We start from the raw sequence: 24,035 nt of genomic DNA on the forward strand, positions 1-24,035 counted from the left end.
GGCCCAAAGCGTTTATTGGCAAGACAGAAGGGCCCGCAGGAACCGTGGCGACAATATTTTGGGTCGGGCAAAAATCATCATTACAGTAAAAATAATTCACACTTGTCCAAGACTGCTAAAAATGGTCTGCGGCTGCAATTAGATAGAAATATGCGTACACACTTTCACTCATTCTTTTCTTGAGCGGTCTTTCCGAAATACTGAATAAAAAATAATTTGCGTTAATTTAAATATATGATCGAGTTTAATAAAAAAAAATCTACCTCTTCAATCAAATTGAATAGCAACTCTATTACTGTTTCATGATTAAATCCAAAGTGCATTTAAATAGATGTATAAAACCGAACTCAAACGTGCTTGTTTTCGAAACCAATATGCTGCATAAAACATAATCATGATAATGATGCTTTTGTTAATCTCGGCGTCTTCATTCCCTTCATTCCATTACATGATTTATCAAACCTTGTTTTTCTGAAGTGAAATGTGCATCTTGTATATGTACGTTTAGTACACAGACGACTGGAAGACAGACTGGAGGAAAGCCATGCTTGAGATCGACATTTATAAAATCACACCATGAGTGGAAACATGCCCCGCATTAACTCAATTCGTCATTCCTATGTTCATGTTTTTTTTGTGCGCCAATGTCCTTAACCACTTTATGCCTAGTGGACTTTCCCATCCTTCTGAATTGGATGAATTTATTTCCAAAATTAGGGATGTCGAGTATATTTATTTCTATATTTAGAATATTTCTTACAGATATTCCTTTAAGCAAACAGCGCAGACCCTGATGAGACGCCGCATCATGCAGCGTCTCATCTGAGTCTACGCTGTTTGCCAATGCATTTTTTCTAGACGCTAGGCACAAATGGGTTAATAATATTGGGTTTAGATTAAATTCATGTAAGCTGTACTCACATGTGCATTGGGTTCGACTGATAGTTACATAAGCATTACATTTAAAGAAAGACTATTGGTTAGAACAACAGTAAACCAGTGAAAGTGTAATGTGTAGTGTATAATAAGTGGCAAACATATCACTGAAAATGTTCAAATCGTCTTTGGATCAAGATTTCCTGGATGCAATTTCTTGAATGCAGTACAATATGGACTTATAATATACGTTTTTATGAATAATTGACAAAATTTGTCTGAAGAATACACATTACATAGAGAAACAAGATGTGTTTGAGAAACACAATGTCCCCGTATATGATGTTGACCTCGTAGGATGACCTTGACCTTGACCCTTCACCACTCAAAATGTGCAGCTCCTTGAGATACACATGCATTTCAAATATAAAATGGCTAGCTTCAATATTGCAGAAGTGACATTACATGCGCAATTTTGACCCATATACTTGACCTTGAAGGATGACCTTGACCTTTCACCACTCAAAATGTGCAGCTCCATGAGATACACATGCATGCCAAATATCAATTTGCTATCTTCCATATTGCAAAAGTATTCATAAAATAAGCGATTTGGGCCACATATATTTGACCTCTGACCTTGAAGGATGATCTTGACCTTTCACCACTCAAAATGTGCAGCTCCATGAGATACACATGCATGCCAAATATCAAGTTGCTATCTTCAATATTGCAAAAGTATTCATAAAATAAGCGATTTTGGCCACATATATTTGACCTCTGACCTTGAAGGATGACCTTGAACTTTCACCACTCAAAATGTGCAGCTCCATGAGATACACATGCATGCCAAATATCAAGTTGCTATCTTGAATATTGAAATACTGCAAAAGTGTACATTAAATTAGCGATTTTGACCCATATATTTGACCTTTGACCTTGAAGGATGACCTTGACCTTGACCTTTCACCACTAAAAATGTGCAGCTCCATGAGATACATATGCATGCCAAATATCAAGTTGCTATCTTCAATATTGCAAAAGTTATTGCAAGATGTTAAAGTTGGCGCAAACAGACAGACAGACAGACCAACAGACAGGGCAAAAACAATATGTCCCCCACTACTATAGTGGGGGACATATAAAAGAGGAAAGACACGCACTCCTTTTTTGAAGATTACTTAAATACAGCTGTAAGTCTACAGTGTTCCGTAATCAAATGCATAGTTAAAGGGACATCACTATATTATACTTAACAATTATCCGTAAGAGTTGTCTTATGAATATGCTATACAGTTTGTTGAACACTTGCAGATAACACATTACTGAATAAACATGTAGCTTCATACGCCATGAGTTGTATTAACTACACCAGCTAGACTACAACATACAGTCGGGAGGAAACTAATACGAATTTTAACGCTGTGAATTCTAAATATGTTCTGCTTCTTATATTAACTATTCTACATTTTCCTAATTTAATGTGATTGCACATAAATTTGTTTAAACTTATTTAAATGAACCCTTTGCATGCTGGGAAAGTTGTCTTCTGCTAAAATGTCGTCTCCTGAAATCCTAAAATAAGCATTTTCTTCGATTTTTTTTCAAAGAACACTATCAAAATTGCAAACTGTTTGGATCCTGATTAGACGCCACGTTCTGTGGCGTCTCATGTGGATCCAAACTGTTTGCCTAGGCCTTCAAAATTCTGTTCCAGCACTGAAAGAGTGAAACGTAACCTCTCTCCGATAGCGGTATAGGGCTACATGCAACTGGTAGCTGGTATCATCCAGCAGGTAAATACAACTTAGGTCACGCTTTTATAATGTTGAATCATAAAATAAATTCGTCACCATATTTTACACTTGACTTCATTTTTGTACGACTCAAACCACATATATATTATCTCTTATAATTGAAAAATGCTACGCTAGTCTGTTGAACTACTTACAACACGTATTTTGACGATTCCTAGAAATATGTCTCTTTTTACATCAAACATTATTATCATTTTGCTTTAAAAGTTGTGTAAATAAGTATTGCTATCTCAAATACTCATAACTATACGTTTGTTTTTATACACAACGCAATGCGCAACTATACGATGATAAAATAAATACTTAATTTAAATAACGTAACAATTGCTGTTTTGCAATGATATTTGTTTTATAAATCGTTTTCTTTATTAAAATAATAAACTTTTCCTCAAACGGTTAATGACGTAAATACCTTAAACAAATAATATTTTTAATGCGATAGAGCAAATATGATGTTAACTCGTCAATTTTTCAATAAAAAGTGATACTCGTGATATAATTTTTATTTCTATGCATTTTTTCCCCAAAACAAATGTTCTCTAGTTAACCATAACAATGATGCCGATTATCAAAACGTAATTGCTTTTTTGTGATTATCAACACGGTATTGATTCCCGTCTCTGGCTTGTTATGATAGTATAAATCGATCACTTCAATGGAAAATGTCATTTCCTACAAACAAGGCCTAACATTGTTTCCGCTCTTAAAGCCCCTTACAGTTTCAATCCACTTGTGTATTTCCTGTCATTTGCCCCTAATTAGGCCATAAACAGCTGTCGATTTGTGTGATTAGCCCCCAGGGTCCGGTTTAATAAAAAACTACAAAACACGACTGTAGTCGCGCGACTGTGCGGTCGACCGACTGCTGTCGGCCGCCAACTGACAAATTGTCGCGTTCACGGAGGAATTTGCCGCGACTGTGGTCGCATGACTGTGTGGTCAGTCGACTGCGGTCGTTTTAGTCGCTATTTTTAGAAAATTATCACTTCCGCCATCAACATTTTTTTATTTATTGTGCGAAAACTCATATCACGAAAAGTAAATCTTAAAATTGTTAAAATAATATGATATTATTTGTTTAAACAGAATTCGCTTGCGGATTCTTCATCAAAGGTGTGTTTGTAATAATATTCATTAAGTGTTCAAAGTTCAAATACAAAATCTGACGCAATTAAATAAAACTACTACTATGGTTCACGTGTCTCTGGACAATGTCCTTTCGCGTGTCAAAATTGCAGAACCTCAAACATACTTGCCAACGCAGTTTCAAGATGTTGGTACTAAAGACCGTACATTTATATGAATATTCACCATATACTAATATGAATTGGTGCGCTCGACAAATCGGACGGAAGGAAGGATTGAATGAATAATGGTCGTAGATCGAGGAAAACGCGTGCAAAAACTGCATTGTGGAGTCTGGATGTCTACGGAAGTCTTTAAAACCAAATAACTGGTTTGCAATCAGCTCTGGAATTCACTAATGATTATGGACATACTGCTGAGACATTTTTGTTAAAATGTTCTTTTATATATGGCTTCTAAATCTGCCCAATAATGATTGCACTTAAAGGTTTGATTCATTGCATTATCGTCTGCAAAATACATATTAATGAGAATCTATCTAAATAAGGTTGATATTTCACTTTTATAGGATTGATCTTATGACACTTTATATGGGCAATGATCGTTTTGTTAATTATTCATATTCCATTGTAAATTTCACTTCAACTTGATACACATACTCGAATAATATGTATGGGACTCTTCTAAATAAATCTAGGTACATGGTGCCGAGAAAATTGTATTTCGGGGAGTTCGTTCCTGCATATTTTATAATACTGTCAAGATATCTGAGATTTGCTTTATTGATACCATGCTGTTTTGTCTAAAGTAATCGGCATTTTTATACAGGATATATTTCACATCTGATCTGAAAAAATCCCTCATGAATTCGTATTGTCGGTAATAGGAGATTAATCAAATGAATATTTAGAGCATCTGTCAGTATTACAAAAAAGTTTACTTACACTTGTCTTTATTTAAGATATTAGTCTGGTTATTGATGGCTCGAAACTGATCTAGTAATCCGAGTGTTTTTTAGCATTATTTTTGTGATTTAATTTTATTATTGATGTCTTTATCAATATATCATTTTATTTCTCAACCTACGAAAATGACGTAATGATTCATGAGGAAAAATACTTATCCTTAATGTGTTGATATTTGTTTCTGTTTTTCCCTTCCTTCGTTGTAACCACAAATTCTTTCTTCTAAAAGCCATTATTCATTATTAATATTGATGTAGGTTATATGAATCATTCAAAATTGTTATTAAAAAATTAAATTGGTACTGTTTCTTATATATAAACACGAAGTGATGAAGCTATTGGTGGAGTAACATTAAAGTTGTGCACATGTACATAAGTATCGAAGTACTTTACACTTTACTGCATGTATAAATCATTTGTGCGTATGGTATAAGTATGGCCGTTTTTTATACCATGGTGTATTTTTACAATTTTAAAATAATGCTATCAATATACATGTATGTTGTCATTCCATATAGTTCAGCATATATATGAGTAGTACTCTGTCAAAAGTGGGTTAAATGCATGTGCGTAAAGTGTCGTCCCAGATTTGCAGTCCGCACAGGCTTATTAGGGACGATAGTTTCCGATTTTATGATATTGTTCGTTTAGTGCCTCCTTAACAAAAGTCTATTTTAGGCACACAGTGTCGACCCTGATTAGCCTGTGCGGACTACACAGGCTAATATTGGACGCTACTTTACGCACATGGATTAAACCCCCTTTTTACAGATGTGCTCTGTAAAAAGGGGGTTTAATGAATGATATTGGTGCACATAAACCCGGGATTATTTGCGCATTGCCTTCCTGTGTGACTAACCTTTAACTTTAAGTGAACAGTTTGCGCTCGTCTCTTGTATTATTACTACTTTTTATAAGCCGGGAGAAAAATAAATGACGCGACGTTTAGCATCATAAAACATATTTATCACAATTGTTATTAAGGTAAATCAATTAAGTGCATTTCTTCTTAACTACTGTATATGTATTACATTCCCTTGCTCGTGACATCCGTGTATTGGATGGGAAATACGCATATTGATGATACAATATTGTATACATTTCGGAAACGTATTCTAGATCTACAGCAAAGGTGTCTATGAGCTCCAATAGCTCTCTCCTTGGTAAGCGAAATCGACGGAAAAGTTCATCATCATTGTACATGTCTATTGGATTCAACCTATCTCTAAAAACTCGCTCTCTTCGAAAATGTCTTCGCATTCGATGAACAAGTCGCATGGAGGCCGCCATGATTAAACTCGAAACTATCCGCGTTCATTTTGCACGGGTTTTGAATGCCGACAAAGCGTCAAGCGACGAGCAGTCGTGGTGTGAGGAGTAGACTGCGGTCGCTCGACAATATGTCGAACAACGCGCGGTCGATTGACGACCGTCGCTCTCCATTAAACACGGCTATCGTCGCACGACGATTATTTGCTGGTACAACCATAGTCGCCCGACCATGGTCGCTCTCATTAAACCGGACCCAGGCATGTGTACAGACGATCTAACGTTCGCCAGCTAAACTGCACGCTTCATTGACCGTAAGTGAAAAACTGCGCTATTTGATAGGCTAAAGGAGATACATTCAACAGAACAGAACAGAACTTTATTTTCACCCACGTATATAAGAAATACAATATTGGCAATATAACAAAGTACAATATTAAGTACAATATTTAGACTTCCTATAATTTTTACAACAACAACACATGTTATACAGTGAGAGTGGGGGTATGATCGGTAGAATGAATATACTAGTATATACCGGTATAGAAGATATTGAATTTGTAGAATGAAGAAACACCAATACTCATACATAGTTGTTATTGCCAACTAATGAAATTCATCGATACATTTAGCTATAGGTAAATGTTTACAAATGGCTGCCGCATGGGACTTATGAAAAACAATATTTCAATTTGTAAATAAAGAGTTTAGACGAACGCATTGGACAATCATCATTATATTTTCGGTAAGTTTATATGATGAATTTGTATTAGCTCTTGAGAGTGATAATCCTTTTGAGTAACAAGTTATTGCCAGTGAAATTCAACAGCAGACTTAATGAATGGCAATAGATTTTTTTTATACAATTTGGGCTAACTGCTTTGATGTCCATCCATAGTTTTTGAAATTGATAAGGACTCAAAAATGAAGAATTACTTTGCTTGTGTGAAACTTAATCATTGAAATACTACCCATCTAACACTGTTAAAAATTTCTAGATAAAGATTATGTCTTCCACCACTTTAGTGGTTTGAGAAACATTTGAATTACCCTGTGTGTCTGTCTGTCTGTGTGTCTGTCACACTTGATGTCTGAACTCAAGTTCTTTTTTGTTTTACATGCACTTTTATCATGCAAAATGCTGATTAGATAGCAGGAAATTGCATCATTTCAATGTGCGATTTAAAAAAAAAATCGACGACGAGAGGGGACACCCATCCCGCACCCTCCCCGCTTTAGCCCCCCCTCTCAAACATTTCTGGATACGCCTCTGTTTTAACTTCGCCCACGACCTTTCAATAGCGCATGCGCTTTGATGGTATTTAATGACGTTGTCGTATAAAATTCTCATTTAAATATTTAAATATGACCATTTAACTTAGTTTTGTGTTTACAAACGGAGACGGTGCTTCAAGACCGCATTTATTACACAGTTAGGAAGAATGTTATTGTTTGGAGCAGGTTTTGCAACAGGTACGTTTATTTGTTTTCTTGAAACATATCAAATATCGAGTTTTTTTTGTAATTAGACATTTGAATAGCAGTAACATGATGCAGTGAATGATAGTTAAAGAGTACAAACACCAAAGTAATCAGATAAGTATTTTAAAGTGAAAACCTATGGTTTGCAAAAACACATGGGCCACTTTGTTGAGCACCTTACAGAGTTGTTCGTCGGCAAATAAGTGCATTCAGCGAAATTTAGTATAAAATTATTAAACTATAACCGATAAATCATAAATAATATAATACACTTTACGTTATTAACATCGGCATATTGATTTTTTTATTGTATGTTAGTCTGTTTAATATATGATTCTTGCTCTGTGACAAGGGGGTTTAATACATGTGCGAAAAGTGTCGTCCTAGACTAGCCTGTGCATTCCGCACAGGCTAATATTGGACGACACTTTCCGCCTAAACTTGATTTTTGCTAAGAAGAGACTTTTTGAAACGAAAATATAATAAAAGCGGTAGGTGTCGTCCCTGATTAGCATGTGCGGACTTCACAATCTGGGACGACACTTTACGCACATTATTAAACCCCCTTTTTAAAGAGCACGCCCGTGTTTTTTCATTTTATGCTTGCAAGCTTATATCCAATTTCATCTCTCATCTCTTTTATACCTTGTATTATCGACTTAATACTCGTGTTCGACTTGGTTATAGTCCGATCCTGTGAAATATAAATTTGATTTAAGATGAGGTTATTGATAAAGTAATATTATAATTATTTATATTATTACCTAGCGAAAGTGATCTCATTATTTAGGAACAACACACTCAATTTTGTAACCCATTTGATTCAGCACTGTACGTCACACCAGCTTAATCCATTTATGCCTAGTGGACTCTCCGATCCTTCTAAGTTGGATCAATTTATTTAAAAAATTAGGGACGTCTAGCATATTTATTTCTATATTTAGAATATTTCTTACAGAAATTCCATTAAGCAAACAGCGAAGACCCAAACGGGACGCCGCGGCGTCTCATCTGGGTCTGCGCTGTTTGCCAAGGCCTTTTTTCTAGACGCTAGGCATAAATGGGTTAACATTGACGAAATTCATGCAACTTGTCAAAATCGACTGTAAATTGATTAACTGATTGTTATCGTACAAATATTGTAATAAATAACATATTTATGTCCACTTTATTCTTATTTGTTGTTTGGATTGGCTTCCAATCGAACGCAATGAATATATCGCGATGGTATTGCAGTGTTGCCCATGGTGTTCGGCCTCCTACGGATCCGGCACTCCGGGGACAAGGCTGGGTGTCCTGATGGCGAACCCATGATGATTCTTCAAGCTGATCAGTTATTGGAATGTTTTCGACAATGTAGCAAAATAGCTGCTTGCAAGTCGTTTTCGTTCGCTGACAGAAAGTGTGAGCTGTTTAATGCTTCTATTGTACCGGGCAAAGGAAGCGGGTGTTACGCTACAGGTTTTATTACATAATTTATTGTTTCAGTATTAATACTTTATAGACATATATCAGAAAATCATAATTTACAGTTACACGTCGATACATTTCATATCATCAATATTCACAGCAGAATAATTATGCTATTCCCACTAATAATATTAACAACAGAACTGTTTCTTTTAATCAGGCAATTATTTAAAAAAAAGTCTACTTAAATGTATTTAGGTCTTAAAACAGTTGATCGATACAATACATATTAATTGACCCTATCAATGTGCCAATCGTTGTGTCATGAAATAGTGATCATAATAAAAATGACACTGTTTGGAAAACGCATCTTTGAATAGCGAATGGTATTTATGTTTTACCAATTTAATGTACATAATATGGATGTCAGTTGATTTTACAAAACAAATATTAATTAAAATTACCTTGAATATAAAGAAGTGAAACTCCAGCTGCTGGAGCAGTATTGCATTCTCATTATATACAATGTGTTGGTCCTAATTAATTGGCTTGCGTAACTACTCTACGCGAATATAAAAGAAATGGTGACAAAAGACCATATCAATATGCCACACATTTCACGCAATTACTACAATCTAACATTTTAATGTTCAAACGCGTTATTCATGAATTCAAAGCAATTTACTGGTTTATGATGACGCAAGCAACATTTGAAGCAGCAGCCCAAACTCGGAGTATATGCACACAAAAGAAAACTTGAAGATCTAATAAAAGTCGTTCACATCGGAAAATATTGAAAACAAGGATTGTGTTCATGCAAAAAAACTACCCCTCGATACCCCTTGAGTTAATCAGTAAACTAGCCTTTTTTTCGCTGTTTTTTAAACATAAAAATATATAATTCCTTATTGTTTTTAGGAACAAACGCAAATTATTAATCGTCATTAAGATATTAAATAAATATTTCAAAATTTAGAGGGATTGAATTAGTCGTATGAAAGGCAACCCTTACAGTATACGGCGAAAAGCCGTTTACAATCATTCCAATATTCGACATTGTCAGGTAACTTTTTCATCATGAATTTCAGTTGGCATAAAATAATTAAACTGTTCACTCAAAGCTTAATATCTTGCTGATTTATCAACAATATTACAACATGAAATCTAAACAAAACATATATTATTTTAATATATTCAATAGTTACATACTTACAATATATGGCTGAACAATATTCCTGTCACTGAATTGAAAAGACTGTTAATGCCGTAAACAAGTTATTAGATCATTATTTGTGCAGGAACACTGTGATATCTATAACAATCAAAATAAAATCAAATTTATTAAATTTATCGCATTTGGAATTGAAGTTTTAGGCTTTCTTAACATTCATATTGAAATTTAGGAAATCATAAAACACATAACTGGCAAACGCCTTCTGTTAAAAAACACAAGATGCCGTGGAGGCCACATAACAAGGTACACATATACACATATACATATTCTGAAAGAAGCTTTTAATCTTAACGTATGATTGCAGCACCATTTGAACTCTCAAACCTCACACTATCGGTATTTAAGTCATAAAATTCATTTTGTTTTAAATGCGTTTACACGGGCAGGAGTAAATGTGTGCCAATCGGCCATAGCTTACAACATATGATGGCACAGGTCAACATGTTTATAGTGTTACATTTAGGATAGATGAGAGTAAAAGTTTAAGCTTTGCAGTAGGGAGGTACAAAATGGTATACTATTATTATATAAGGTGAACTTTTACACATGCAGCAGGAAATGCATCAGTTGTTGTTACTATACCATGTTCATTATGTCTTGGCACACGATACAGAGTGCGGATATCTCACTGTTGGTTTTAAATGTAATCTTTCCGTTTTCGTTGAATTGCATTTAGGAGTTAAATTGTAAGGTACGCAATATATTATGCAAGTAAAGCTCTAACAACGCATGGGAATGATTGTACGAATTTTGTTACAATTTTACCAATTTAATATCAAACAAAACACGACTTGTATTATGTTAGAAATAATACAGCATTCTTTCACAGTAGCAGGAGAGAAATTTTACACCTAGCCTTTATTATAGGTTTAATATATATATCGCAATAAAAGAGCAATATTTCTTTCCAGCTATGATAACTTAACAGGACTTAAAGCGAATGAATTGATTTTAATGTCAACGATGTATCGTTACAGAAGAAGAAGAACGTTTTATTCAAATCCGATAAAACACATATCTACAATGCGTTAGCTCAAAAAGACCCATGAGCATTAATATAATCGTATAAACATAGTCAATGCCGTCAAAAACGTAACATACACACTGCATATTATTTAATACAACGATGTTCTTTACTTCTATGTAAAACAATAAACTAAATTTAAATAAGTGTACGCATATGGGTTAGTGACTACTTTCGAAACTCGATAATATCTAAGTCGGTCGAACCGACAATAAGATGCTCTAGTCTTATGTAATCTTTAAAAACACAAGCTGAAGTATTAATTAATCACACGCATAATTAATTACACACATATAAACATAGTCAATGTCGTTAAAAACGTAACATACACAATGCATATTAAATCAATAGTTTTAAACACTTGGCGATAACAGTATTTTAGTGTGTAATATATTCACGTTAAACAACTGCCTTTGATCATGTTATTCATTAAAATTCCTTCTCATCTCAAAAGCTCTATAAACAAAAACAGCTAGATTTTTTATTACTTTAACATTTTTGGATGTCATTAAATCAATAGTTTTAAACATGCTTGGGTGGCGATAATAGTATAATGGAAGGTATCTAAGCCTAAGTTTAGAGTAAATTCTACACTCGAACAGTAAATGATATTCGTCTTTTAAGACGTTACATTTGGGACAAATTCTACTAGCTCGCTCCATATTGGTCCATCTACCAATTTCTATATTACGTCTATGGGAGGACAACCTCAGCTTACTCAGGGATATTCTATATTTTTCGATATTAACACAAGAAAGATAAAACTGATACTCAAAATGGAAGATACTGTTATAAAATGATGCTCTACTAGAGTCACCAATTCTGCTTCTGACGTTCTGTATAAAATTGTCCGATATCCTTTGTTTAAAAAGTGCAATAAAAATTTGAACGTCATCAACACTTTGTTGTAGCCATACATGATAGAAACCTAAAAAGCTCATCACATCCCTTACTTGTTTAGCCCAAGTATGCTTTGAAGGACTTGCTTCTAAATCCCCCAACATAATTTTGTAAATAACACAAATGTATTTATGGTCATGTACGCTTATTACTTTATACCAATACTTAATCATATTAAGTGTACTTAATGTTAAACAAGGGCTGTTTGTAAAACATGCATGCCCCCCATATGGACTGTCTGTTGTAGTGGCAGCCATTGTGTGAATACGTTTTTTGTCACTGTGACCTTGACCGTTGACCTAGTGACCTGAAAATCAATAGGGGTCATCTGCGAGGCACGATCAATGTACTTATGAAGTGTCATGATCCTAGGCTAAAGCGTTATTGAGTTATCATCCGAAAATAATTTTACTATTTCGGGTCACCGTGACCTTCACCTTTGACCTTGTTACCTCAAAATCAATAGGGGTCATCTGCGAATCATGATCAATCTACCTATGAAGTTTCATGATCCTAGGCATATGCGTTCCTGAGTTATCACTCGAAAACCATTTTACTATTTCGGGTCACCTTGACCTTGACCTTTGACCTAGTGACCTCAAAATCAATAGGGGTCATCTGCGAGTCTAGATCAGTGGCAGCCATTGTGTGAATACGTTTTTTGTCACTGTGACCTTGACCGTTGACCTAGTGACCTGAAAATCAATAGGGGTCATCTGCGAGTCACGATCAATGTACCTATGAAGTTTCATGATCCTAGGCGTATGCATTCTTGAGTTATCATCCGGAAACCATTTTACTATTTCGGGTCACCGTGACCTTGACCTTTGACCTAGTGACCTCAAAATCAATAGGGGTCATCTGCGAGTCATGATCAATCTACCCATGAAGTTTCATGATCCTAGGCGTATGCATTCTTGAGTTATCATCCGGAAACAATTTTACTATTTCGGGTCACCGTGACCTTGACCTTTGACATAGTGACCTCAAAATCAATAGGGGTCATCTGCAAGTCATGATCAATCTACCCATGACGTTTCATGATCCTAGGCGTATGCGTTCTTGAGTTATCATCCGGAAACCATTTTACTATTTCGGGTCACCGTGACCTTGACCTTTGACCTAGTGACCTCAAAATCAATAGGGTCATCTGCGAGTCAAGATCAATCTACCTATGAAGTTTCATGATCCTAGGCGTATGCGTTCTTGAGTTATCATCCGGAAACCACCTGGTGGACGGACCGACATACCGACCGACCGACCGACCGACCGACATGAGCAAAGCAATATACCCCCTCTTCTTCGAAGGGGGGCATAATAATCAAATCTACCCGTTTCAGATAACACAGCGTCGTTCTGTGTACCTGTTTTTTTTTACAGATAAAGTATATTTTAAAAAAGGGTGTGTAATCTCTCTACATGTATTCGCTTTATTGAGCCCCATATTTTTGACCTATAAAGTAAAATGGGCATAATGAGTTTGTCAAAAAAATCAATTTTGTGACTTGGATTAATGTTAACGAATTTGCTTATATACTTTCTAAGTTGAAATAATGCCTTTTGTGTCTGTCCCGCTAGCGTTTTAGTCGCCTGAACAAGTGACCCTCCTGGGGTGAAGACAATTCCTTAATATGTAAAATTGTTAACAATTTCAATGCTTACCCCATCGTATGCAAACTCTATATTTTGTGATAATCTGCCACCCTTCTTGAAAATAAGTACTTTAGTTTTGTTAATATTTAACTTCCATTGTTTGCAGTATTCACAAAGCATATTCAGACTTTTTGCAATTTAACAGCAGAATTTGCGAATATGACGATATCGTCTGCATATAGCAAGAAGAAAAATTTCAGAGCCCCAATATCAACACCTTCTGCCCCTTTAAGGTACAATGTATCTTCTAAATCGTTTATGTATAAATAAAACAATATCGGTGAGAGGAACTCCCCTTGCCAAAGGCCTAAATAGCTTTCAAAAGCATCTCCTATGATATTTTGGAGTCTTACTCTATTGTACACATGCACGTACATGGATTTTATGACTGAAAAAAGTCTACCACGGATACCAAGTTTCTCTAACATGAAATCAAAAGCCTTTGTAAAATCAACAAATGAGCAAAATAATTGTTTGTTTTGGTTTAGGAAATGAGTTATTAGGCCATATAATGCAAAAATATTATCCGTTGTACCCATTTTAGCTCTAAATCCTGCTTGCGCTTCTAGTAGGATATGATAAGATTCGGCCCAGACAAAAAGTCTGGTATTAATTGCACTAGTGAAAAGTTTTCCAATTACACTCAGCAGGGTGATGCCCCTAAAAATATTTGGATCATCAAGGCTTCCCTTTTTATGAATAGGTATAATGTAACCAACCGACCATTTTTCCGGAAAATATCCAAAATAAAGAAATTTATTTAACAGGGTTATCAAAAACGGCGCAAGCTCGGTTTTGCCGTGTATAAGGAATTCATTTAAAAATTTTCCCAGTCTTAAGATTAGCGATCGATTTTAATACTTCTTCCGGCGTAAATGGTATAAATAACTCTTCAAACATACAATTTAATTCTGTTTTAAAATAAATAATATATTGTGTAAATGTATCTAAGCTTATGTTCGGGGATTTCGTTGTTTGACCTTATTTCAGCAGTTTCCAATATTCTTTTGCATTTTTATATTTGGCTTTATTTAATATAGCCGCGTTTTCATTCATCTTGTTATAACGAAATTTCCTAACACTAGCTTTGTATAAACTTCTAAAATGTATCATTTCGCGTTTATTTTCATCTGAATTATGTTTCTTATAATTATTTAGGCTTTTGTAAAAGAGTGATCGTTCTTGGGAACATGTGTTGTTAAATGAGCGATTATAATTCTTAGGACGTTTTTGCACGTGAGTTCGTGCAAATAAAGGTTTGCAGATTTTGTCAATACATGATACGAAACCATTTAACGTGTCATCAATATCAGCGCTCGACGCTGCTTTTTCTAAATTGATAGTAATTTCATTTAAAAACAATGTATTTTCGGAGCTGCTCAATACCTGAGTAAATAACTCTTTCGTTTCCCCGTCCCATTTGAAAGTATACGTTTTATTGCTATATTCGTTTTCCTCGCTTACTTCAACAATCGGTTTAAAATTACTTTTACTATCCCGTACATTTCTTGTAAAAGCGAATTCTATCTAACAATGGTCAGACAAAATATTTGGACCATCAACTTTGAAATAAGTAAAATCGGACAATAGTTGTTCTTCAACGTGCAATAATCCACTACGCTAGAGCCGTTACTACCTACAAACGTAAACGCGCTTGTGTTCAGTGGGCATTTCGCAGGTTTCCGTTGACCTCGTGCACTTGCAGATCGTGGCTTTTTCTGACTGGCTGTGGGGGTGGATTTTACACTTTGTCTTCCACGAGGCTTTGGAACGTTTTGCACGATAACCGACTGTGGGTGTGTAAACACATCCGACTGCGGGGGTGTAAACACATCGCTGTTCAGGTTACATAGACTGGCGCCTAGATGCGGTACAGTTTTGTTTTCAGCACGGACACTTGATGGCGAAGGAGGTTGATCCACTGGGGCTGCTAATGCGTCGTTTTTTCGGCGTAAGCTGAATAAGCCAGCTTTTCACCCTGACTTGACCTTTGTAAGTGTCCAATAATACTCAAATAAAATTTCCCGCGGCTAGGTACGAATGAATACACTTCATTTATTCCATTGGCTGATTTGAGTATAACACCAGAACATTGGAAACATATCCGCGTCTTTGTAACACTGTTTTACTGCATGAAACAATTTTATCTCTAATGAAAAGGCCCAATAGATAGAACAGTTTTACAATCAATTTTCGACATAAATACAGTTTGTGCGTTCACCTTTTATTTTCAGAGAATTACCAGCGCAAAAGCGTTTAACTAAAGGCTATGTTGTCATATTTAGTACTTACTTGCATTGCATTTCAACCCGCGAGGTTTCTGGTCAATACGCGGTCATTTTGTGAAAGTCAGAGTTTATATACAGTTCCTCACCGGAGTTCGCAAAAGGGGTTGCGATCATTGTGTCTTACTGACAATAACGTAGTGACTGTAATGCATTGCATTCCAATCCGCAAGGTATCAAGGTCAGTTTGCGGTCAGTTGCAGAAATCTTTATATAAACGCCGTCTCGTAAACTTTGTGCACTTGAAGTCTGTTTTGATCAGAAAGATACTAAATAAAGATATTCGGCGATATTATTGTGGTATGTCAATCATCGATTTTTAATATGGTTTCAAAATTTGCATGATAAGGACCAATTTTGATAAAATTAATTAGAAATATTTATCCATTTAGACCAGTTTATTAAGCATGACCACAATAATTCGCTATACTATAATTATGCAATTAAATAAGATTCGAGTATTGCCGGCTGACCTATATGCACTCGTTTATTTTCATGTTTCTTGTGTTTTTCTATTCTGTAAATATAGATATCTGAGTAATAATATCACATAAAGCAAAATAAGCCACGAAATCTGGCGCAACACCCCGTAATTGATTTGCTTATGATGTAGCTAACAACTGCGCAGAAAAAAGGCATCCGCTACTTTTTATCTCATAGAGATAACTTTTGATCGTTCATAAACATCGACCACAATCAACGCCGTATATCTTTTTTAAAGATATTTCTTGTTGTTGTTAAGGCGTCCCTTTGGGTGGGTTGGGAAAGTGACACAGATGATGGTTTCGCTGTCATGTATATGCCCGATATCGGCTGGCTTGCCGATTGTAATCCAACACTACCCCTAGTAGGCATAGATCGGGAGTTCTTTTGTGATATATATAATCAGAAACTCATATGCATCATCAGTTGCGCTAGACTCTTTCCTGAATTTTTCCGAATAAGACATTCAGCTTAGCATTTATGTCCAAAGATTCATACGCTTCCATTTCAACACTGCCTGTATTTTGTCTCGCACGTTTTCGTCTCTGTTCAACTGATGACCACTTTTCACCTGTATTTACATGTGAGTTAACACCTGTGTCCGCCATGTTTTCCCGTGCACCACTGAACAAGACTTCATTTTCCATCTCTTCTGAGCGGTTTAACAGTTCCGACAATGATTCACAATCACCTTTGTTGATCATAGTAGTAATTTATTTCCCGACCGCACAAAAATTAGCTAAAATCACTATTTTTACTATAAATTTGAATTTGAATAACAATATGAATTAACACGACATTGACCGACAAACATACCGGAAGCAAAAACGGTTGTTGTTTTAAATGCGTGTTGTTGGTGAAATGGAATTGACGTTTGTGTAAATGACATTTGTACAACAAATCAGTAGATTTGAACATATCGTTTTGTTTGTTGATAAGCATCAATATAAGGAGTTAGCTAAAAGAATACAACTTCTCATACGTTATTCATCGATATTAAGGAATATACACGTATGACTATTTTATCATTTTAAATACAAAATATGTTAAGTCTCTTTAAGTCAAGATTTTCGTAAATCTATTTAAGGTAAGGAAGGATAATTTAAGTTTTATTCTTCAAATAGTTTGGTAACAATTGCTTATGTATTATAATATTAACATTTTAAAGATCAATTTAGTTTTCACCATTGTTTTGTAACGTACGAATTGTTCGTTTCAGCGAAAATAAAACATAACTTTCAAAGTACATAACAACTTGGAAATGAGATAAACAAATACTGAACCTGGCACAGGTGCGGCATGTCAGCCGAATACATAGCGATACACATAACACAAATCGCACATTTAATAAATACACCCACTTTGTGTGATTAATGATGCATTTATAGAAAATCAGGACTGTCGAATATCCTTTTAAGTACATAGGAAAAAGCTATGTAGTCCATGGTTCCAAAAATATTGATTGTTTGCAACAGTTATCCGCGTCTGTTGTCATGCAACGCTCTCTGCAGAATCTTTTAATGACGTCATATTGATGACCTGAATGGTTATAATTGATTTGGATTCGTTATGCGTTGATCGCTTTATTTTATAAAAAAAACATACGCAAATAAATATAACAAGCCGAAATTTACGGACCTGATTCGAGCACCGCAACGTAAATGTGCATCAATCATATGTTAATGTAACGGAAACAATACACCCACGAATGAATGAATTCCCAAAAGTCCGATTTACCACTTGGCGGTAATCCATGCGCAACAACAAATATTCATGATCTTTCTCGGAAATATACGAAGTTACCGAATATGATATTTCACCGCGCAGATCGAGCGCGCAAATCGAGCACGAAAAGTTCTACGTGAGACAACGTACACAATCTGTACACCGTTCTGTATCAAGGTAAAGGCCCAGTCACACTATGATGCCGGCGGAGCCCCTTTGCGTGATCCGGGATCTACCGGGATAAACCGGGGTTCTACCGGGATGAACTGGGGCTCCATCGGGGACGACCGGGATGAACCGGGGAAAACCGGGACTCCACCTGGAAATTATTAAAATGTTTAATACCTCCGGGATGAACCGGGAGTCACCGGGAAGGACCGTCAACGACCGGCGCGTCACCGAGAACAACCGGGACGGCACCGGAAACAACCGGGACGGCACCGTAGCTCCACCGGGGCCCATATAGACCCCGGCAGAGCTACAGCAACGCCCCGGTGAATGCCGTTAGAGTCCCGGTATAGCTACGGTATGTAAGAAAACAGGCGCTCTGCCGGAACGACACCGGCATTCACCGGGGCTCCGCCGGGACATTACCGGCGACGACCGTGGTAAAACCGGTGCGTTGCCGTAGCTCTGCTTGGGTCTGATGCCGGTATAGACACGGTGAGTGTCGGCGGTGTTACGGTATACCGGGGCTCTGCCGGCTTTCACCGGGGCTCAACCGGGGCACTACCGGCGACAACCGGGGCTATGCATAGACGCTGCCGGCTTTCAACCGGGCACTACCTGCGACAACCGGGGCTCTGCCGGGGCTTGACCGGGATAAACCGTAGCCAGTCCGGGTTGACCGGGACTCTGCCGGGCTGTTGACCGGCTTCAACCGGGGCGGCACCGGGAAATAGTGTGACTGCGTTAAAAATTTTCTACGAATCATCCTGGTCCTCGCCGGTCGACCGGCGTTAGCAAACCGGGATGGACCGGGGCTCTACCGGCAAAAGTGAGACTTGGGCTTAAGTGGATTTTCCTTTGTATACATATGAAGTATGAGTGTTTTCCTGATCTGTTAATTATGTAATAGAAAGCTATTTTAGGCTATTGAAAGTGATTTATTTGACGTCAACAATAACAGTTTTTTTGCGGCCATGTTGTTGTTGTTGTATATCTTCACCGCCTATGTAGACGAACCTCCAGCAGATCTGTAGAGTTGAACAAAAGGTTATCGTTCCCACAACCAGTATCGTGTTGTCCTCCACCGTCTATGTACACTGTAGTATATACACAACTATTGTCTTGTCTTACAGTCTCTTAGCTTCTGCACTCAACCGCTAGGGTCAATCCGTATAAATTGGTCAAAGCAGTTGGGCCACACCTTTGTTAGCAGTAGTATTTAGATTCAAACAACTATTAAACCTCACCATACCCACATATTAACACAGCCGCTTGGACGTCCTTCGTCACAATATGGGTTAAAAACGCATTCGTAGCTTCTGCCTCAATATCACACATGGCAACCCATTGTTCTGATTAATAGTTAAGACATGAAGCAAATAGAAAGACAATGTTGTCTGGTGACAAACGGTGGAATGCTTATTCATAAATCGGAACACTGGTCAGTGCAAGTTCAACAGGTAACACATAGTATAGAAGGGTTGCAGGCCGTGTCTGTGCAAATATGAGTAACTCGTCCCTACACTTTTGAGGCGTTTTATGTACTTACAAATCACTTAAAAAGTGTTTCGTAAAATAGTATTTAATACACATATTGTGCATGTTTATACATGTTATTTAGGTTTATTATGAATTATGTGAACGTGCCCTTTTTCAGTAGGTGCATTGGCAAGAACGGTAAAAATAACAACAGCAAAAAGTGTTAAATTCGAATATAAATATGAGCTTTGTTAATATATATGTTGTCAGAGTTTCATACACAATAAATGAAAATGTGTTATTAATATATATTTAACTTAATTTGCGAATCAATTATACACTAATACAACTCCGACGCGTTTCTGGCATATACATATATAGTCATCGTCCGTTAGCTATCGTCATCCGAAAATATGTCCCGTAAATAAACTTTATTCAAGGTAAAGACGAAGTGTTTAAAACGTTCAATATATATTTTTATGACTTTAAACAAAAATGTATTGGTTAATATCAAAATAATGGACATATTAAATATCATTTTTTCCGTAGATGTTATTAAATCTATTTAGAGTTATTTAAACACAAACAATTAAACAGTTTTAAAGGGACTGTCAACCACGAATGACAAAAAAAGAAAAGTTCTAAAACATCGTATTTTTTAAAACAATTATTAGTTAATATTGATTTAAAATATCACGACTGGTATATTACATTACTAGAAAAAAGTTAATGTTTTCAGTATATTCGGTTATAAAATTTTGCGATGTGAAATCAAAAGTACATCGCGAAAATAGGTGACATAACGATATACACACTATAAATAACGCAAGTGATCATTTTATATATATAATATATTTAATTCTTTACGCATGCACAATTTTCATTCCTGGGTTTACCACGTGACGATGATGATCAATTAACTGGCGTTCTTTATAGTTCACTGGTAGTTACCTGGTAGACATACCCAGTAAAATTTATAACCTAATATACTGAAAATATGAAAACTTAACAACTTTTTTCAAGTAATGTTATATACCAGTTATAATATTTTAATCAATATAAACTAATAATTGTAAAAAAATACGGTATTTTACAACTTTTCTTTTCTTCGTCGTCGTGGTTGACAGTCCCTTTAAGTAACATGTGGTGATAAACGCATCGTAACACGTAATAAATTGAATTAATCGGTACTTAATATTTTTGCGCCAATCATGAACTTTTTATCATACAAAGGATGTGAAATATATCATTTACCATAGCTATTAGTTATAATAAGTATCAATTCCGTCAAACATTGCAAATGTCTCATAACAGATACATACGTAAATTATATATGTATATTACTAGTCTATTTTAAGTTACATTAATGGGTTAGTTATAGTTTATCATTAGAGAAAACATTGGCTGATATTTTATCGGTTTCTTTCACGTACATATATCAATACTTGTTTTGTTTATTTCAAACCAAACGTGTCTTGTTCTGAGAAAATTGGGCTTAATGCATGTGCGTAAAGTGTCATCCCAGATTAGCCTGTGCAGTCCGCACAGGCTAATCAGGGAGGACACTTTCCGCTTTTATGGTATTTTTAGTTTCAAGGAAGTCCCTCCTTACCGAAAATCAAGTTTAGGCGGAAAGTGTCTTCCCTGATTAGCCTGTGCGGACTGCACAGGCTTATATGGGACGACACTTCACGCACAAGCATTATGCCCAGTTTTCACAGAACACGACTCAAATATTTACTATGAAATAGTGGTCTCTCTTCAGTACTGCTGACCACTTTTAAGTATTTTATGCTGATATGACATATGACGAAATAATCATTGTCGATAAATGCTATTTTACTAGGACTGTCGATTTGTTATCTTATGTTGTACCCTCAGATATGAGAATTGTCTAACACCAAGCACATCAGTTAAATATATCAGTGACAGCGGCCTCAATCTCAACCTTAAACGATTTAATGTACCGGCGTGTACTCATTTGTTAAGATTAGAATGCTAAAGGAAGAGTCAATGTTCAAGAAATGGGAATGCATTGCATGTATCTAACAAAATACAAATACACAAAAAAGTAACTCTCATCAAAAAGCCAACAGCGTTTAGCGTTTTTATTGACTAAAGATTTAGGGATAACTTGCTGGGTGATACCATCATTATTGCTTGGGGTACACTTGGACATGTTGCAGTGTAAGTAAATCAACATATTGTTCTAATAAAGAATGTTTTTATTTTAGAAAAAACAGAATACGTTATGTTCTGCGAGAAACTAACGTACACTTTGTCCTGTCCACTCAACCTGCAACTGAACATCATCGGCGCCAACTATGGTCGGACAAGAGCAGATTACTGCCCGGGTCCGATTCGAACATAATCGATATTTTATATTATATTATTAATATCAACGTCTTGAAATTATTTACATCGCTAAAATATATTCTGTCTTTGTATGTACGACGTGATAAATATAAATTTGGTGAATTAACAATTCTGAAATCCGCAATTCAACAAACAAAAAACAATTCATTAATGTTCGTTACAAATCCCAACCGCAAACTGAAAACAGCATAACTAAATTCATGCAATTGATATATATTTTTGATATATATTAAACAATTGTTGTTTATGGGCGGGTGCATAACTAACGCAAAGATATGTGTGAAGGCGTGTGCCTTTTTTAGTTCTTCGCGTAGCGACCAGCTAATGTTGTTACTCAAAATTTCATGTCGGTTCGGCTTATCTACGAAGAGCCTACTACCTGCCACATCCGCGCGAGAAAGAGTTGTATAATTTATGCAACAGGTTTGAGTTCTCCAATTATATTCATTCACAAATGGAAACATTATGTGAATATCGTGTTAAATGTAATAGTTTCGAACGGAGCTTATATAGAAAAGAATCAATAAACAATGCTTGTATTGTACATGTCGCGGAAGAGATTGTTTATGAATGATTAAGATTGTTTATGAATGATTAAAATTGTCCACTTTCTGCCTCGTCTTCATGACGTAGTATTTTTGCTCAGCCAATTCATAATCTGAGGCTATTAATAGATGCGGTTGCTGATAAACAAGGGAGAGTCCAATTGCACGGGTGATAATAACGCAATAGTATCAGGTTACGCTTGTTGATCTGAGGCTATTAATAGATTCGGGAAAACAACGCAATTGTATGAGGAAACGCTTGTTTATATTCTCAATTTATAAAACGTTGAACATGAGTTCAACAATAACATCAGGGATACGATAGACAACACCAAAAATGCTTCATAATCGCTAAAACCGAATATAGCAAACAATTAAATATAATACGAATGATCTGTTTCGTAACCTCGTCCATGCTTCTACAGCGGGGATTTTTGGGAAACGTTCTTTGGTTCTCAACAGATAGCAGCGATCTTTTGTATTTACGGGTGCTAAGAACGCAATAGTAGAAGGTTAAGCTTGTTTATATTAACAGTTCTCAATTTATAAAACGTTGGAACATGAGTTCATCAATTACTACAGGTATACTATAGACAACCTCAAAAATGCTTTATAATCGCTAAAACCGAAAACGACTAAATAGAACACGAAATATCTTTTTAAAATGTAGTCGGCGTAAACGCTGACTTTGAAATAAAGTTTGCAATTTACTTTTCTAAATAAATAAAATGAAAACAAAAGTTTAACTATTGTGTTTTTTTTTCACTTATAAGTTGCATATTCACCGCATGAATGTGTGTTGTCAGTGTCAAACCACACATTAGTGTAAGAAGATAAAAAATATACTACGGGAGTGCACATCATGTGTCCTCACATGCCTTATTATGAGTATATATCTTCACTATCGAAATATATCGTATATTAATGTTTGATTTAAACGCAGTTTTCTTTCGACACAATTTAATCACACTTTCATAGCCGCATCATGCGAAAATGGGTCTTATGCGTTTCGACAAGCGTTTCCTAAACTCAACATGTGCATTTGCGCAGTCTGGTCAGAGGTTTTGCTGTTCGCTAAAAAATCACTCATTATGTTATGGTCTCATTATGTATCTCCTGACCAGACTGAGAGATGAGCAGGCTGAGTGGGCTATATATGTCATAACGTAGTGACGTCACCATCTATGTATACAATGCCCTAAAAGCACATTGAAGCAATGGCTAAATTATAAATAATTCATCAAATAAGTGATATCTG

General features: G+C 35.9%; 1 protein-coding gene across 1 annotated transcript; it reads left to right on the forward strand.

Moving 5' to 3' along the window:
* Positions 1–7,357: 7,357 nt before the first annotated feature.
* Positions 7,358–22,227, forward strand: LOC127849246 (uncharacterized). Its single transcript, XM_052381966.1, has 3 exons — positions 7,358–7,486; positions 8,732–8,956; positions 22,091–22,227. The coding sequence occupies exons 1-3, from the start codon at positions 7,456–7,458 to the stop codon at positions 22,225–22,227; spliced, it is 393 nt and encodes a 130-aa protein (XP_052237926.1). The 5' UTR covers positions 7,358–7,455.
* Positions 22,228–24,035: the final 1,808 nt, after the last annotated feature.

This window comes from Dreissena polymorpha, chromosome 10 (genome assembly GCF_020536995.1).
Source record: "Dreissena polymorpha isolate Duluth1 chromosome 10, UMN_Dpol_1.0, whole genome shotgun sequence".
In the NCBI taxonomy this organism is placed as follows: domain Eukaryota; kingdom Metazoa; phylum Mollusca; class Bivalvia; order Myida; family Dreissenidae; genus Dreissena; species Dreissena polymorpha.